We start from the raw sequence: 19,454 nt of genomic DNA on the forward strand, positions 1-19,454 counted from the left end.
AGAGAGAGAGAGAGAGAGAGAGAGAGAGAGAGAGAGAGAGAGAGAGTGAGTGCTGACTTTAGAAGACAGTTTTCTACAGGAGACCACAACATCTTTATGGTCACAAAGACCCTTGTCAATTTTTGTTTCCTAGAACAAAACCCATGAATGATATCGTAGCTAACTCTTTCGTACCAATGACCAGAAAACATCCTGGTGACTCCTTTGTAGCCTGGTTGGGGTGAAGGAGGAAGTTAACTAACAACCAAGAGCAGCAACAAGTCCTCTCGGAATCTGGGGAAGGCTCTTCCTCTTTTGCAGTTAATTGCAATACACAGATCCAAATCACACACAGACCATGCTCATAAAACTTTTACACAGATAAGAAAGCAGGCATGTAGGTCACTGATTGCTAATGAAATTTTTTGGTAAATATGCCATCCATGATCTTGTCCATTTTCAAAGACTTTCCTCCAAACCCCCCCCACCCCAATATTTCCATTGCATAAGTTAAATTATATAAATTTGATAAATGAAACTATGTAGATAACTTTTGTTATATAAGTTGCTAAATATTGACAACAACAAAGGTATTCAAAAGTGAAATGGATGATATCCATTACAGCATCCAGACAGAAGGAAGGCATTCAATTAATGGCAAGGTTCTCCAAATACTCCTATTCACAGATAACAATGGCAGTAATTGCTTCAAACTTTGGACAACAATACTGGAAAAACTAAATGGATGACAACCACAAACATGACTAAGGTGGAAATACGTTTAATATGATCATACACGTATAGCCTATATCAGCCCAGAATATTGCTAGCAGATGAATAGCCAGCCCATTGAATTGGCCTGTCAGTAAATATATTAATATAGTTGGGACAGGTACTACAGATAGACAATAATTTGGGCCAAGAATTAAGTGGAAATAAGAGATTGGATTTTTATCATATTTTTGGAATTGTATTATACTTTCAAATATCCTAAGTTGCGCACGGTCATGATTTTCCATGTCTTAACACTAGTATTTTCCCAACAATGCAATGTGGTTATGAAGCATGGAACAATATGATCTCAGAAGAATAAACATTGCAGGTAACCCAAAGTACCTTTAAAAAAATGCAGCATTTATCCCCCAGTCATCTGATTGGTGACTCCAATGACCCCCTATATCATGCCAGGCCCAATCCAACTATGCCTCACTTTATTACTTGTTCTCTTCTCTTCATACTCCCCAGCAGCCCTCTTTCTCTCCACCTCCTCATTTTTTTTTTTAAGTTCTGGAACCTAATCAAGTCAATACTGTCACTGCCTCTACTGGATAGTATATGTCAGTCATCTCCCCCTAGCTTCACTCATCACTTGGCAAAGTGCTGGCTCACAGCAGGCGCTTAATAAATGCTTATTACCCTCTTCCCTTTGGTTATTACTCCCCTTTGTGTGTTGTCTCTCTCATTAGAATATAAATTCCTTGAGGATAGGGACTGTCTTCAATTTTGTATTTGTATCCTGGACAGGGCATGGAAAATAGTAAGTACCTAAGAAAAAATTTTTTCCCATTCATTCATATTGCCAGTATTGACTTGAAGTAGAGACTGAATAAAAGACATCATCTAGGACAAATATGACTGAAAAAAAGTAGCAAGAAGGAGAGACAATAGACAACCTAAATAATACAACTGTATTCCAGAGGTAATGAAAGAAGCACAGACAGATAGTTTAAGGGGTTCTTTTATGAAGGATTTTGAAAAGATAAATGAGAGTCTCACCTGATGAGGAGATGTAGGATAGTGGTCTTATACTGCCTGGAGGGAGTACTCACTCATAAGCTCAGAGATCTAAGTAAAAAGTCCTCTTTCAATGCAAATCCCCAGAGAGTTAACTGGTATCTGTTTTTCAGTTCCTGGCCCTGATTAGATTATCTAATGGCCTGAGACAGTTGGGTGTTCAGAGACAGAGCTTTATCTTCTATAGAATTTTCCTCACAATTCCAAGATCAAAAATGTTATGCAAAGACTTACAAAGGATCAGGTTCAAATCCTAGCTCTGCCACCTAATGTGTGACCACGGTCAGATCAATTTACCTCCCTGGGCCTCAGTTTTCTCATTTGTAAAGTAAGGGGAATGTATTAAATGACCTCTAAAGTCTCTTTCTATTTTAGAATGCTCTGATTCTATGAATGAATGAGATAAGTGATGAAGATAAAGATGACAAAAAATGGAGATGGGAAGCGGAGAAAAAGGATGCAATGAGGAAGAATGAATGGGGGAAAAGGAGAAGGGAGAAGGAACTAGAAAAACGGATGGCAGTGAGGAAGAATGAATGGGAGAAAGGAGAAAAGAGAAGGGAACTGGAGAAAAATAGTAATGAGGGAGAATGAACAGGGAGAAAGAAGGGAGAGGGAAAGTATAGAAAAGGATGGCAATGAGGAATGGAGAAAAAAGGGAAAGGGGAAGTGGGGAAAAGGAGGAAAAATGAATTGGAGAGAAAGGAGGAGAGGGGAACTGAGGAAAGGTGATGGAAAAATAGGGAGAGCAAGACAGGAAGGGAGAGGAAAAGTGCACAAAGGAGAAACGGGGGGGGGGGGGGGGGGAGAGGGGGGGGGGAAGGGGGAGGGGGGAAAGGAGGAGAGAGGAAAAGGGAGAGAAGACAGAGACAGAGAGAGACAGAGGCCACGAAGAAGGAAAAGAAAGGAAGAAAAGCACACGTGTAAAGAGAGGCGGCAGGAGTGACGGCTTAGGGTTCGATGCGTTCGGCGCTCGGCCGCTCCGCGGTCAGTTGCTTGGGGCTGGGCGCGAGCTCGGGCGCGCGCACGCGGGGTCCCTCCCTCTCTCCCGCCGTCCCGCGCGCGCGCGCGCGCGCCGCCGCCAGCACTTCGGGTAGTCCGGCCTCAGCCGCCGCCATGTACCGGTTCATGGGTACTGCGACGCGGCGGGCCATGCCCCTGGAGAGCTGGAGCGGGCAACGGCGCTGGTCCCACCAGCAGTCCAAGTGGACTCTGGGGCACGGCTGGGTCGGCGGGCTGGGGCTGGGGTTGGGGCTGGCGCTCGGGGCGAAGCTGGCGAGCGGGCTGAGCGGCGCGAGCCCCGCGCCGAGTCCCGGAGCACCGCGGCCCGACGAGTCACCTCTGGGCGAGCCTCTGAGCCCGGCCCCGGCCCCGGCCCTGCCCCCCTGGCAGCCGCCCGCGCCGCCGCCCCCGTCCCCCGAGCGCTTCGCCAGAGCTATCGAGAGCAGCCGGGACCTGCTGCACCGGATCAAGGTTAGAGCCGGGTCGGGGCTCCTGGGGGAGGGGAGGAGTGAGGGGACCCTTAGCCTCGCACCCCAAAACTCTGCCTGCAAAACAGGGTGCCCTTGGACCCCCCCCCAAAAAAAGAGATAGCATCACTCGAAAGGACCTTAGGGCCCGTCTAGTGCATCTCCATCCTTTTATAAGTCAGGAAACTGAGGCTCGGAGGGGCGAAGTGACTTACCGGAGAAGGAAGTGGCAGTGGCAGGCACTCCTTCCCCCCAACCCAGTTTCGCCCCCTGACTTGTCTTCTTGTGCAAGATCTGGAACGATTCGTGGGCGTGTTTTCTGAGTTCTGCCCTTTCCTTCCGCCCGGAGTTTGTGCCTCCCGGCTTTAGCAGCATCTGTATCATCTGCAGCATCAGCAGCGTCCTCCTTCTAGCCCGGGAAACTTCGTCAGGTGCTTTCCCAAACGGGACCTCTGCTTGCCTAGGCAGAAATGCCCGCCGGGAACACCTCCCCGGCTCTCTGCCTCCCTGCCTTAGATAAAGCACGCCCACTAGTCCCTTTAAACAGAAGTTTAGTGTTTGCAACACGTCGTCACAGGTTTGGAAGGGACTTCTGAGACCTTGTAATTCAACCCGTGCATAAAGACCCAAACCGAAATACCTGACAAGTGATCATCCAACCTTGGCTTCCTTCTTTCATTTATCTTATTTATTTTTTGCTCCACATCCCTACCTGTTGTGGAGTGCTTTAGGCTTTGATTTGCCAGCAATTAGTGTTAGTTAGGTTTAGAAGTCAGGTTCCCCACCTGGTGAGCTCCCAGTCCAAACTTTGGATAAAGTATCTGGCGATCAAGCTGTTGATTTGAGTTGTTTGTTTGTCTGTTTGTTTGTTCGTTTTTTGTTTTGTTTCGTTTGTTTTTTCCCCTCCACGCACAGGATGAGGTGGGAGCACCAGGCATAGTAGTTGGAGTTTCTGTAGATGGAAAAGAAGTCTGGTCAGAAGGTGGGCTTAGGAAAATACTAAATCACTTGTTTTGAAATGTCAGTTTTGCAAATGAAATACTGTTACTTGAAGTAAATTAGTGTGAAAACAAGTAGTCATTCATCTTTTAAGAAAATGAAAGATCCATTATGGATCCATTATTATGGAAAGCAGAATTGACTGTTTCTGATATAATACAGGATTGGGTTGTTTTAGTAAAATGCAGAATTTTAAATGTGGTGGCCAATGACAAAAAGAAGTTTGAGGGTAACTTTTTTTTTTAATCCAAGCTTTGCCACTAGGACAAGATGGTCAGTGTTATTACTTTATTTCCTAGACAATCTTGAATGTTATTTTATAGACTGAATTTGATGGGGATGAGTATTTTTAATATGAAAACTTTTAGAAAATTATGCTCCTGTCCATCAAGAAGAAATGAAAGCTGATTACAAAATAACAAAAGAACTAGAAATCATTTGGAATGAAGCAGTGTAAATCACATACCACATAATCTACAGATACTTTCATGACTATTCATTTCTCCCTTGCACATTTAATTGATGCTTTCAAGTTTTGACTAGCTTTCAAAAGTAAATTTTCCTAGAAGTCCTTGACTGGCAGCTAGCAGTTACTGTTAGTAACTATCTGCCTTTTGATGCCTGTCACCTGTTTGAGTTGCCAGACTTCACCCTGTACTTGTGTTGAAGTTTGGGTTGTGATGTCCATTGTCAGAGCCATCATGCATATAGGGAGAAATAGGAAATAAATACAAGCAAACCCAGCTTGCTTAAATATACCCACAATTTTATAAATCTGTTAAAGGTGACAGTGGAGTCTCTGACTTATTTATTTAATAAAATGTTTTATTATATAATTTCTAGTTAAAAGTTTTTATCCATAAAGTATTTATCTGTAACCTGAGCAGTTGATTTACATAGACCACATTCAGAAGCAGTAGATATTTTGAGTAAAAGTGAATGGGAGGGACCCTGGGCAAGTCACTTGCCTCCCAAAAAAAAAAGTGAATGGAAGAATGGAAGCTTAGGAATTTAATGGGAAAGAACAGTCATCCTCCAAATGTAACATTTCTTTCATAATATTTCACTTACAATTATTTACTTGATGTACATAGTAATTTTTACTTGTATTTTATTTTTTGCTTTATGACTATAAAATTGTTATTTTGCATCTTTAATAAAATACTGTAAGGGTTTAGTGTTTGCAACAATCACAGTTTTGGAAGGGACTTGTGAGGCCTATTCGTTCAACCCATGCATAAATACTCAAATCCCCTGTAAAATAAAATATACCTGACAAGTGGTCATCTAGCCTTTGCTTGAAGTGAGGGAGAGGGGAAACCCACACCACCTTAGAAAGTCTATTCCACTTTTGGATAGCCTTAATTGTTAGGATATTTTTCCTTATGATAAACCTAAATTTTTAGAATTTATACCTATTGGCTCTAAATCCTGAGGCCACGTGAAATAAATCTGATCTCTCTTATATTGTACCAGCCCTTTAAATACCTGAAAATAGTTATCTTCTCCTAAATAATCTTTTCTCCAGGGTAAATACCTCCAATTCCTCTGGCCTGAGTTTTTGGCTGTACAAGCCACATACCCAAATTTTGTTTTTTTCATTATCAATATTATTTGTCAAGTCATCTCTTATATTTCTGTCAGGCTTTCTAGAGGAAGTGACCTAATCCCCAAAATTTGATAAAGAGTATTTACTTAACCCTAAACTTACTAAGCAGGAGGTATCATTGTTGCAGGGGCCTCAGACCAAATGTTTTTTCTTTTTATTTGTATCTGGATTAAGTAGATAGTGAACTGAATTATATCTGCAGGAAATAATTTGATGTTCACTTCCACAGAATCAGTATCAGAGGGCAAAGTAGGTGGTGAAGTGGATAGAGTACCGGACCTGGATTCAGGAGGACCTGAGTTCAAATTGGGCCTCACACACATAACAGTTACTAGCTGTGTGACCCTGGGCAAGTCACTTAACCCCTTTGCCTAGCCAAAAAATAAATTAAAAAAAAAAAAAGAATCAGTGTCAGAGAGATCTTCTAATGTTCTCTTGATGTGAAACCAGGAATAAATGGCATCTTGTGAGGACATTTTGTTTACTGTGAACAGTACTGAGCAATTTATTTTAAAATGTAAGATAATCAGCTTTTTCAAGATGAGGACATTTTCATATAAATCACCTTAAAATAATTCCTTGTTTAATTACTCAGCATTAAATAAAGCAAATTATGTTGATAAAATGGAGGATTATGTAGTTAATATGTAGATAGTAAGGTATAATTTTGGTTTGAGTCAGCTTGCATTAGTATTTGATTTCATGTTAGTGTAAAGACACTTTGAATCCTTGTTCTTCTTAGTTGATATGTAAGAGCTCAAACAAGCAATTTACGATTTCCTGCAAATGTATTTTGTGCCACATGCTAAATGTAAATATCTTAGTTTTTCTAGAACATTGGTGTCAAACTTGGCCACTAAACCTCCATAAGGATCCCTCAGGCTAGATATTGACTTACATATCACATATCAACATTATGTTCTGTTGTATTTTTATTTATTTTGTTAAATATTTCTCAATTACGTTTTAATCTTGCTGGGCTCACAAGAGAGAATATTTGATACCTCTGTTCTAGAATATACTTAAAGTTCATTTATATGTATTAATAATAATTTTTTTTTCTGTTAAAGGTTTGGGTTATGCTGATGTAGAGAACAGAGTTCCATGTAAACCAGAAACAGTGATGAGAATTGCTAGCATCAGCAAAAGTCTTACCATGGTGGCTATTGCGAAATTATGGGAAGAGGGCAGATTGGATCTTGATATTCCAGTACAGAAATATGTTCCTGAATTTCCAGAGAAAGAATATGAAGGTGAAAAGGTAGAAATTCACATTTCATCACAGACATGTCATATTGTTTATTTTGGATTATACCTGGGTGTGGCAGAATATTTTATAGCTTATCTTTTTTTCTTTTGCATTAAATACTAATGACAGGTTTTCCTTTCAGCTTTGGGACTTGAAACCTGCAAGGGAAACTGTTATTCTTACTGTGCTCCAGAACTGGAAAATATGATAGTTACATTATGCTTTCTTTGTATGTTTTTTTTTAAAGTGACCTTTCTAGTTTAACATGTTTCTGCTTTGTAGCTTACTGTACTATTTGAATTTACATGTTTTAAAAATTAGGTTTCTGTCACTACAAGATTGTTGATTTCTCATTTAAGTGGAATTCGCCACTATGAAAAGGATATGAAAAAAGTGAAAGAAGAGAAGGCTTATAAAGCTTTGAAGAAGATGAAAGAAACAATGGAATTCAACCAAGACAAAGACTTGAAAGAAATAGGAGGCAAAAGTAATGAAAAGAGTGACTTTGCCAAAGCTAAGACAGAGCAAGATAGTGAAGCCAAATGCCGAAATTCAAAACCTGGCAAGAAAAAGAATGATTTTGAACAAGATGAATTATATTTGAAAGAAAAGTTTGAAAATTCAATTGAGTCTCTAAGATTATTTAAAAATGATCCTTTGTTCTTTAAACCAGGTGAGTATTGATTCTGTTTCTTAATGAAGTCATCATTGTTTCTACTGAATAAATTCAGGATATCCTAAATGATACTATCTTTCATGCATTAATTAAGAGTAAAGATTGTATGTGTCCTGCTGCAAGTGAAACTTCATGCCTATTCAAAGCTAAAACCTCACAAAGAGCAGCATTTAGTAGCACAACCATTTAAAGTTAGCCCATTTAAGGATACCATGTAGTTTCATTCCCTTAGTGATGTGATTTACTATGTCTTTCATGTGTTGAAATTTGGTAAATAATAGTTTTCAAAGTATAATTCAATATGTTAAATAGAAATGGACTAAATTATAGGTAACTATTTTTCTATCTAATAGCTTTTGGAGAAAAATCCCTTTTTTAGCAGTAATTTCTGTAAACCAAATTATGTTCTTTCTGATAAAATATATAATTACATAAAATTCTGATATATTTTGATAATACTTCATTTTTTATTTTTCAATATGATGACTAGGAATTTCATTGAATTATAACAGTGTTTTATGCATATATTAACCTTGAAAATTATTCTTGTTCCACATACCAAGTATCTAAAAGAAATCAGCTAGTGACTTAACCAAACAGTGGACCTAAAAGAAATTTAATTGTCTTCCTTTTGTCTTGGTTTTTGTTTCGTTGCAGGGAAAGAGTAGAGATGATCAGTTCATATAAATTTTTGCCTAGGTACTTTTGCTATAGGCAGATGGTTATATTTTCATATCCTTGTACTTATCTTCATTTGATTCTCATAATTACCTTGTGAGGTAGATGAGACAAGAATAAAGAGAAGTAGCATTGGTTAACCTGGGTGAAACTGTGCACATTTTTTAGGGCTGATGACTTTTGAAAGCCAGTTTGCGAGGCCAAAAAAATATTTTCATGACCTTTCTTACGATATCAGAATAAGATGTTCTGGTTTAAAAAAATGGGCTGGTTTTTTTTTTTTCCAGTATTTTTTTTTAGAGTCCCTATATGTCAAAACAATGGTAACATATTTTAAAATAATGATTTTTTTTTTCTTGCACTCATGCCTCAAGGTAGTCAGTTTTTGTATTCAACTTTTGGATACAGTCTGCTAGCAGCTGTTGTAGAAAGAGCTTCAGGACAGAAGTTTTTGGACTATATGCAGAAAATATTCCATGACTTGGATATGGTGACAACTGTGCAAGAAGAATATGAGCCAATGATTTACAATAGAGCAAGGTAAATGAATATTTCCTCATTGTGTTGTATGGTTCTCTGGTGTCTTACAATGTTTATGTAGTTTGTGGATTTAGTCACAATCCGCTCTACCCACTAGGAGAGCATTTCCATACTTTCATCTTCCTATTTGTAAAATGAAGTAAATAAGACATGTTTATGAAGTATGACAGAAGGATTTTTTTTTAATTTGGAGGCTTAAAATTTAATACATTTAGAGTATTTTATTCCTCACTTTTACAAGTTTTAAATTTAACCATGAAGTTGATTTGAAATTACCTAATTTGAAATACCTGAAGAAATTACCTTTCTGCATGAAGAAAATTATAGGTGAATTGCCTAAGCAATGACTTGTTAATGATTTATGTAAAATCTTCACATTCAATTTGGTACTATCAGCTTAGTGAGTTTTTTTAATGCTTAAGAAATATGTGAGGTATACAAAGCATCAATTTGGTTAGATTGGGAGTGCAGTGATGCACTCAATGCAATGAGTAATGAGACTCAAAAGATAGTCTGAGACCAGATTGAATAAATATCTCCCTTAGATCTCAAAAATTGACTGTCCATAGTAAAAATTGTAAAATTTGTTAATTCAACAAACATGTATTGAATTAACTTGCCATTTACTTCAGTTATTGACTGATTTTCCTTTCTTCTACCTTTCAGAGTTAAGAGAAGAAATACAATTCAATTCAGTCATTTTTATTAGTTGTCTAATTTATGAGAGGTCTACCAGGAAAGAATCTTGAAACTAGTAGCTGAGATGAGGTTTTATGTTAACTGTGCTTTTTCATTCATCCATTTTTTTATGTACCTAAGTATTATTTAAAGAATGGTTATATATTTAACAAGATAAAAACTTACTTTTATTTGTCAAGTGTCCCAATAGTAGCTATCATGCAAGAGAATTTTAGGTTATGTACTTTTAATATCTTCCAAAAATAATCAGTCACCAAAATTTTTAAATCTCCTTTTCCCACTGAAACCTCATGATTTTAGGTGATAAGTAATAGATTTCTTTGCTTTTATTAAATGTATGAAATCTAATTTTTTTAAACTATCAGCTTGTTTTTGAAGGTTTAAAATGTGTGCTGCAATACAGCCTAGAACTTAAAAGCACTTTCTTGACTCTAAAAGAAACAAGATTGGAAATAAGGAAAGAATTTTAGTAAAATGGCTCGTAGTACTATACCTTTTATAACTGTTAAGCAGCTTACTTTCATCAGATGCAGTATTACTCAGGAAAGTGTGAGAAAAAATTAACAAAAATTTCATGAGCAAATAAAAATGTCTGAGATATAGTTTTTTTTTAATCTGACATTGAGTTCCATAGATATTGCAAAATTATGAAGAGCAAGTTTATCCCCAATGAGATGCAAGAAGAAACTTCCTTGTTCATTTTTGCAGAGATCTCTTAGTATGGAACATTGTGTATAACATCAGATTTTATTTTTTGATAGGTTGATTGGTTTTACTGATTTTTTTCTCTTTTTTAAAAATAAATCTTTATGGATATCTTTTGTTTTTACATGGTCTCAATTTCTCCCAATATATTTCTTTCCCCTCTCAGAGAGCCATCCTAAATAACAAAGAGTAATTTTTAAAAAGAAAATAAAAATTGGAAGAAGGGGGAGGAGAATGAACAAAACTGATCAATTCATCAAAAAGTTTTCCTTTCTTTTAAAAAAATATTTGTTACAAAGGACGACTGCTAAAGAGGAGGAGGGGATATAGAGGAGATAAGGGCAATATAAAAAACAAAAGGTATCAGTAAAAATCTATTTCAAAAATGTTGTGTAGAAAAAATAAGGATGTTAGTTACAGAAATCATTATCTTCCCTCCAAACCTACCCCTCTTCTAAAGTTTCCTGTTTACGTCGAAGATACCAGTATTCTTCAGGTCACCCAAGTTCGTAATCTTGGCATTGCCCTGGACCAGGGCCTTGAGGCTGCAGGTTCTCCACCCCTACTCTGGACTCTTCACTCTCTCACTCCACAAATCCAGTCATTTGCCAAATCTTAACATTTCTACCTCCCCACGTATCTCCCACTGTACTGAAACAACTACCATTGTATTTGAGATCCTCATCATCTCTCACCTAGACTGATTGGTTTCCTGGCCTTCCTACACATTACTGCCAAAGTGCTTTTTCTTAGATATAGATGTGACTTTATCACTCCCTACTCAGTAAACTTCTGTGGCTCCCTATTGTCTCGAGGATAAAATCTAAACTTTTCTGTTTACCTTTTGAAGTCCTTTACCACCTAGCCCCGTGCTATCTTTCATCCTCATTATGCATTATTCCTCCTCCCACATCCAGCCAAACTGCTATTCCTCATACATAACACTTCATCTCACATCTTTCAGGCCTTGAATGCACTCCCTCCTCACCTCCACTTCATATAATTTTTCCATTTCTCCAAAACATGGCTCAAGAACCACCTTCTTCATGAAGACCTTTCCATTTCTTCCCTTTTTCCCCCAACTTCTAGTGGCCTCCCTCTAGAACTGTCTTACATTTTTAACTACTTTGTATTTATTTTCTTTATATTCTGTATGTATTGATGAGTGCAGTTGTATCCTTTGTTAAAATATAAACTCCTAGAAGGTAATCTCATTCTTTGTATTTATATTCCCAGTACTTAGCATAGTGCCTTAGCATGGTAGGCATTTAAGAAATGCTTGTTGATTGATCTGTAGTATTTAGTCCTATGTATAGGAGCAAAGGGTCCATTTGTACCTATTGAGCTTAACTTCTCTAACCTGGGAGAGAAAAAAGCTCTATTGTTAGAATGGGTTACTTGCATGAACAATTTGAATTAGTCTCAGACGTATAATTACAGAAATAGAAAATGTAGTATTGTTTTTAACCTGCTTTTAAGCAGTTTCTATTCTGTGCCAAAGAGTTTCTATTTTTATGTTAAAGTAGCCTTCTACTTTTTCCTCCCAGAATTTTGATTTACAATATGTAGTCTTAGAGAAAAGTAATTCATTTTAGGCTAGTTAGAATACAGCTTTTAAAATAGAATAGCACTCTGGGAGGAGAAGGAAATGTTAGATAAATGAATTTTCTCATGTAATTCAGCATGGTTTGTTTTTTATCTGACTTCAGATATACCTGGAGAAATTTTTTGGTTTATGTTTTGGCCCCCTAAAGTCCAATAGTAATGCTTTCTTGATAATCATGAGGAGAAAAGTGACCTTAGAAACCCCTGTTTGTGATTTTTAAAGAGACAAAAGGGATCTGATGCTGTTTTCAATGTTTTATGCCTATAATTTTTCTTAAAATTTATGCTTTAAGTATTATTTTACAAAAAAGACATAGCAAGAGTTACCTTTATTTTTTTCAGAGCCTCACATCTTGGACATTTAATAAATTGAGTATTGTTTTAATATTTCAGTGTGTATTCAAGGAACAATGAATAGCCCCAGTTAGTTAACATATACAGTAGAGAAACAATGGGGATAAAGGGTTGGGAAGGTAGTTTGAGGCCAGATTGTGGAAGACCTTGAGTGGTAAAAGCTAAGGTGTTTAGACTTGATCCAGTTTATAATGAAGAAGCATAGAAAAGTCTTACGCAGGGAAATATCTTTAAAACAGTGTTTAAGTCCATTCTCTCTCTGTATAAGCTTTCTACTACAAATCTCAGAAGTGGCCTTTGCTTGAATACTTCTAGGTAGGGGGAACCCACTTTTTCCCAAGGCAGAGACTTTTGGATAGTTATAATTTTTAAGATTATTTTTACCTTAAGCCTTAGTTTATTATTTCTGCTGTCAGGGACCAATAGAAACAACTCTGTTCCTTCCTCTACAAAACATCGCTTCAGTTACTTAAACACAACTATCATTTTTCCTGACTCCCTCCACCTTCAAATTTTCTCTTCTCTGGGGAAAAACACTTAATACCTTGTAAGGTAGCACTATCATTGTATTATGCCCTAGTGAGACTTCACATATTTGAAGTATTACTTTCAATTCAGGTTCCAGATTTCAGGAAGGGCATTGATAAATTGATTTAAGTCCAGAGGAAGGCCTAGAGTTCATGTCCTGTGATGATTATTAGTTGAAGAAACTGGGATGTTTAGAGAAGATTTATGGGCAACATAATAGCTATGTTAAAGTATTTGAAGGACTGTCATGTGGAAGAAGAATTAGATTCCATAAATAATAACTGAAATTTATATAGAGCTTTGAGGTTTGCAAGTACTATATACGTGTATATGAATACACACACATAAATAAAATAATACTAGATGCTGGCAACAATAAGCACTATAGGTATTATCCTTGCTGAGGTTCATCAAGGTTAATTGATTTGTCCAGGATCACACAACTAATAAGTGTCAATGTTAGGATTTAAGCTACATCTTGTTAGGCTCCAAGTCCCTGCTCTTTCTACTACGTCATAGTTGCACCATTAGATTTCTTGTTCTTATTTATGTATTCTCTAAAATTTGAACAGATATATCCATGCTGCTGCCAAATCTTAATGTCCCAGTTACATAAAATTTTTGTAAATAGTCTGCCAGGGAGTCAGAGAATGCATGAATTTGTGATTGACTCTTCTTGTTTTTTTTGTTGGGAGTTCCTAGGCAATTGATTAGTTTACTTTTAAGGAGCACAGAACAGTGAATAGGAAGTAGCAGCTGACCTGTGAAATAAAATATTTATATGAATTTATAAAAAATATTCAGCTATTCCTGGAAAGTAAAAATTTAGTAGATTTTTCACAAGTACCCTTGGGACAATTGACTGTGTTTTCATATGTTTGGCATAATACATGAAGCAAAAAAATCTCCTTGGAACAAACCAAATCGGATGGATATTTGTAAAAACATTTGTTTTTGTGTGAGTATAGCACAGGATCTGGAAAGAGCCCTCAAAAGCAATCCAGCACAATTCCTTAATTTTCTTGATAAGGAAACTCAGGCCTAGGAAGGTGGTGATTTACCCAAGGATATGTAAAGAGTAAGGAAAAGAGGTAAAATTTGAATCCACAATCTCTTGACTTAGTACCAGAGTATTTTCTACTTTGCTTCCTGCAAACACTTCATTTCCTGGGCTGTTTGAGAATTACCATTGCTCACTTATTTAAGTTTTTTGCCCTCTGCCCTTTATCTGACAGGCTCCATTAAAATCTTAATGTTCCTTTTCAAATACTGAAGATTTTTATGAGATTTACAGGAATCTTGGCAAATTAAAGTCTTTTATGTACACTATTGACTATGTCAAACTTTCTCATGTAACACAATAATATACAAAGTGACAGGAGTGACTTATATTTTATAGAAGTTAAGAAACATATTTTCCTCAGTAACAGTGTCTCAAATAACTAAGTCTGTGGTGTTTGGATTTTGGCATGTAACGTATTGTTACTAATTTACAAAAATCACATTGTCTTCAGGAGTTTGCATGATATATTGTCTTTCAGGAGTTTGTTATATTTGTTATGTTCCATACCAATACACATTTTAAAATGTATTTATTTCTATTCCACTGATCAATCTCCGTATTTCTTTTTCAAGTATCAAATTGTTTTACCAATTACAGCTTTGTAGAGGAATTTGAAATCTGTTACTGCTAGCTCCCCTTCCCATTTTTTTGTCATTGATTTTCTTCGTATTTTTAACCTGTTTTTCCTCCAGATGAATTTTGTTATTTTTTTCTGGCTCTACAAAGTAATTCTTTGGTAGTTTTGTATGACACTGAATAACTAAATTAATTTAAGTAGTACTGTCATTTTTTATTATATTGACTTTGCCTACCCATGCTCATTTTACTTCCAGTGAGCAAAACCCCTTTTCTCGTTGGGGTCTTTCCAGTTTCCATTTTGAAATTCCTTTTTGTCATTTCTTATGGCACAATAACATTACATTCCATATTCATATGCCATAATTTGTTTAGCCATTCCCCAATAGGTAGGTACCCCACTAGGTCCCTACTTTGAGCTACTTTAACAAGAGTTGCTATAAATATTTTTGTAAATATATGTGCTTTTTCCTCTTTCTTTGATCTCTTTTTTTCCCTAAGAACATAAAATCATAAAGTGTGTTCACTGAACAAAATTATTTGTGTGAAAATACATTTCTCTTCTATGAAGTTACTAAAGGATCAAAGTATAGAATTAGAATTTTCACCAAGTTTTTTAAACTAAAAGAGAAATTATTGAAGTGTCACAATCCTTTTAGTATAAACAGAAGTATTTTTAAATTATATACTAGAAAGACAAAATTGCAGAAAAGCAATTCATTGTTAGCCAGGAATATGGAGGAGACATTGCATGCAAGCAGGAGTTGAACTCCAAGTAATGTCATTCAGGTTAGAAAATAATGCTCCCACTGTGTAGTTTCTTTCTAGACACAATGCAAAGTAATCAAATTACTTTGATTACATCTGATTACACTTGTAGCTTGTATTTTAACATGGCACTTAAATGCTAGTTTACAGAGTTTAACTCAATATTTTACTTGTATCAGATTATAAATTCATTTGTCTTACTTATCTTTTTTATTACCCTCCATGCCTAGCTATGTTCTCTTAACATAGCAGATGCTTAATAAATGTTTGAAAAATGAATCTTAGATGGGTATTTGTCTTTCTAGTTTGTATTACTACTGGTTTTTTTCTCCAAGTGTGAATGTTCTTATGATTGTAATACTAATGGAAACTTAAAAACGCAATTGAACCAGGCTACTTGAGGACATTTAAGCTATTAAGATTTGTCTTTCTTGTCTGTCTTCTTTGTTCTGTTTATGTACTGCATTATACATGGAACTATTTCCAGGGTAACAGTCTGATTTGAAGGAGTAGTTTATATGGTATTTCATACAGAAATAAGGCAGAGAGGACTGGGTTTAAGTCCTGGCTGTAACACTGTGACCCTATTCAAGTTTCTTCATCTGTAAAGTGAAGGTAATGCTACAAGTAGGATTTCCCTCACAAGGTTATTGTGAAGACAACATAAACTTAAAAGGGCTTTGTAAATATGAGCCATTAATATGATGCATGATTCTAGACCTTAGAACCAGTCTAGGAAATACATAATAACCTAACTTTACTAGAGCCTACCAATATTTGATTTATTCTGTGCCACTTTCGTAATTTGGAGTGACTCATGCTGGTAAAGGAAAGTTAGTAAAAGGAGAGACACTTTAAAAAAAGGTGTTTTCAGTACCCAATAGGTGATAGTCTACTTCGTGGATGTTTCATCATACAATTTAAGTTTTAATACTTTAGGACCATAATAATGAGTCATTTATCCTGTCATAAAACCTGATGAATCTGAATAATTTGCTAGTCCATACTAAAATTACCTTTGCACTATGGAAAAGAAATTTGCTAAGCACAAATTGTATATCAAAGGAAATGTGTAATATACTTAGAATTGAAGGTAATAAATTTTTCCAGGCAATTGTAAAATAACTTTTTATGGACCTCTATTCAATTGCAATTGGGCTAATTTTTTATAATTGTTGTTTAGTCATTTTTCAGTCATGTCTGACTCCTCATGACCCCATTTGGGGCTTTCTTGGCAAAGATATTGGAGTGGTTTGCCATTTCCTTCTCCAGCTCATTTTACAGATGAGGAAACTGAGGCATACAGTTAAGTGAGTTGCCCAGGTCACACAGCTTGTGAGTGTCAGAGGCCAGATTTGAACTCACAAAGATGAGTCTTCCCTACTCCAGGCCCAGCGCTCTATCCTCTGTACCACCTACCTGCCAATTGTTTATAATTGTGTGTGTGTGTGTGTGTGTGTGTGTGTGTGTAATGATGCATAATTATATATTTATAATGAATTATATTACTTTCTCAAAGTAAGGTCTAGCTCCCTTTGCCTATCATAGTATGTTCTTAAGTTATCCAATTTTGTCCTTTGTACTCAGAAATTAATTTTTTTCAACAAGATCCTGTATGAAAAGCATCTTCACTGAGGTGAATTGCACCCTCTGCTTCATTATTTTTCAGACTTTGTACAACTCAGCTTGTGTTTTTCAGAACAGATGATTACATTTTGTACTTATTTGTCTCCCCCCCCCAGTGCTTGGCACATAGTAGGTGCTCACTTTTTGTTTGTTGATTGATAGTAATGTTCTAAACTTGCTAATGGTATGAATAATAGTTCTTCATTTTTATAGTTGGAAAAGTGACAAAGGTAATAGTAAGTGTGGGGACCAGGAACAGGTATTATAACTTTGTTTAAATACCAAAGAAGTTACCTGTTAAGTAAATGTTTGTTGTTTTCCTACTATGTTGTACAAATTCTTAAGTATAAGCTCCTTTCTAGGGGTAGATCATGCCATTATAAAAATAGACCAGCTTCCCACTACTTAATTGACAAGATTACTAGTTCATTGCTTTCTCCCAGTCATCTATACTGCATTAATGCTCAATCATACTGGAAAAATTCTGTTTAGTTCTTGGCTCATAATATTGAAATACATTTTTCTCATTTAGTATATTCAAAAATAGATTACTGAAAATAGTGACTCGTAACTTTTCTTATTTCATTTCACTTAGGTTTTATGTTTACAATAAAAAGGGACGTCTTATCAACACTCCTTATGTGGACAACTCCTATAAATGGGCTGGCGGTGGATTTCTCTCTACAGTTGGTGACCTTCTTAAATTTGGGAATGCAATGCTCTATGGTTACCAAGTTGGAATGCTTAAAAACTTAAATGAGAAACTTTTGCCAGGGTACCTCAAACCAGAAACCATGGTAATGATTTGGACTCCTGTGCCAAATACAGAGATGTCTTGGGATAGAGAGGGGAAATATGCAATGGCATGGGGTGTTGTGGAAAAGAAGCAAATATATGGTTCGTGTAGACAGCAGCGACATTATGCTTCTCACACTGGAGGTGCAGTAGGTGCTAGTAGTGTCCTGCTAATTCTTCCTGAAGACTTGGAGGTAGAAACTACAGATAAAAGGATGGCCATTCCCCCAAGGGGAGTGGTTGTTACCATCATATGTAACATGCAGTCTGTTGGCCTCAATAGCACTGCCTTAAAAATTGCACTGGAATTTGATAAAGACAAATCAGACTGATTCATTAAGTACCAGGTATGGGAAATTTAAATGTCATTACACTATTAACAAAACTACCAAAAGACAGAAGACTTTTAAGAATGAATTTGTAATAGCAATAGACAATGCAGAGAATTATGTACCTCTAATTGTTTTAACTTTTTATAAATATATTTAGCTTTTTGTGGAATTATTTCTTTATTCTCAGGGAAGTAACTTCATGGTTTTTACTTTTTTCAAAAAGTGTTATATCATTTGAAATAAAGTATTCTAATAAAAATGTGTTATCTTTATTAATGAATTATTTTTAAAAAAAACCCTAATGGGCAGGAAGCTTCAGACTTAGTTTCTTAAGGTAACAGCAAAGATAGGAAGAATTACAAGGCAGGCGTGGTTCATTATAATGCCGATTTGCAGGAAATTGTGATTTACTGATAGAGGTCATCAATATGGAAACTACTTTTCTCTTTGGTTAGTCACAGGAAACACAATTTTTTTAGAAGTGAAGATAGGCTAAAGAAATGTTAGTTCTCTATTGATAGATTTTCTCTGGCACATATGTGGCTCCCTTGGTTTCCTAGGGGCTTAGAATATTGATTGGACTTCATTTCTGCTCCTCTTTTCCACGTACATTGTCCTGTTTAGCTGCAGTCCTTTCCCTGCTTCTTTGCAGGCCCTGGGAAAACCAAGTCCCCAGAACTGGTCTTCTCATCAGGAAGCTATTAAGAAATGGCTGGCTGGGCCAGAAGCTTAGCATAATCAAGGTCATGGGGCAAGTGCCTGTTACCTGTTCTGTGTGTACTTTTCCTTGTTCTTGTTCTGTGGATCTAATTCCTGGTCCCTTTTAAGGCCTGTTGACCATCTACCTTTTTTTAAAAAATTTATTTAATGTTTTATTTTTCCCCAATTACATATAAAAACAATTTTTAACGTTAGTTTTTAAAATTTTGAGTTACAAATTCTCTTCTTCCCTCCTCGCCCTCCTCATTGAGAAGGCAAGCAATTTAATATAGATTAGACAAGTGTAGTCATGCAAAACATTTCCACATTAGTCGTATTGCTAAAGAAAACAAATAAAAAAAAACAAGAAAAATAAAGTAAAAAAAGTATGCTTTGGTCTGTATTCAGACTCCATCAGTTCTTTCTCTGGGAATGGTTAGCATTTTTCATCATAAGTCCTTCAGAGTTGTCTTTGATCATTGTATTGCTGAGAATAAATTCTAAATCATTCACAGTTGATCATCTTACAATATTTCTGTTACTGTCTACAGTGTTCTCTTGGCTCTATTTATTTCATTTTGCATTAGTTCATTTAAGTCCAGGTTTTTGTGAGAACATCCTGCTTATCATTTCTTATAGCACAGTAGTATTCCATCAGACCCATATACCACAACTTGTTCACCATTCTCTAGTTGATGGGCATCTCCTCAA

General features: G+C 36.2%; 1 protein-coding gene across 1 annotated transcript; it reads left to right on the forward strand.

Moving 5' to 3' along the window:
- Nucleotides 1–2,880: 2,880 nt before the first annotated feature.
- LACTB (lactamase beta) lies at nt 2,881–18,248 on the forward strand. The gene is made up of 6 exons (XM_027852153.1): nt 2,881–3,246; nt 4,158–4,224; nt 6,921–7,111; nt 7,421–7,772; nt 8,828–8,993; nt 17,513–18,248. The coding sequence occupies exons 1-6, from the start codon at nt 2,890–2,892 to the stop codon at nt 18,042–18,044; spliced, it is 1,665 nt and encodes a 554-aa protein (XP_027707954.1). The 5' UTR covers nt 2,881–2,889; the 3' UTR covers nt 18,045–18,248.
- Nucleotides 18,249–19,454: the final 1,206 nt, after the last annotated feature.

This window comes from Vombatus ursinus, unplaced genomic scaffold (assembly GCF_900497805.2).
Source record: "Vombatus ursinus unplaced genomic scaffold, bare-nosed wombat genome assembly UNPS02009205.1, whole genome shotgun sequence".
NCBI lineage: Eukaryota > Metazoa > Chordata > Mammalia > Diprotodontia > Vombatidae > Vombatus > Vombatus ursinus.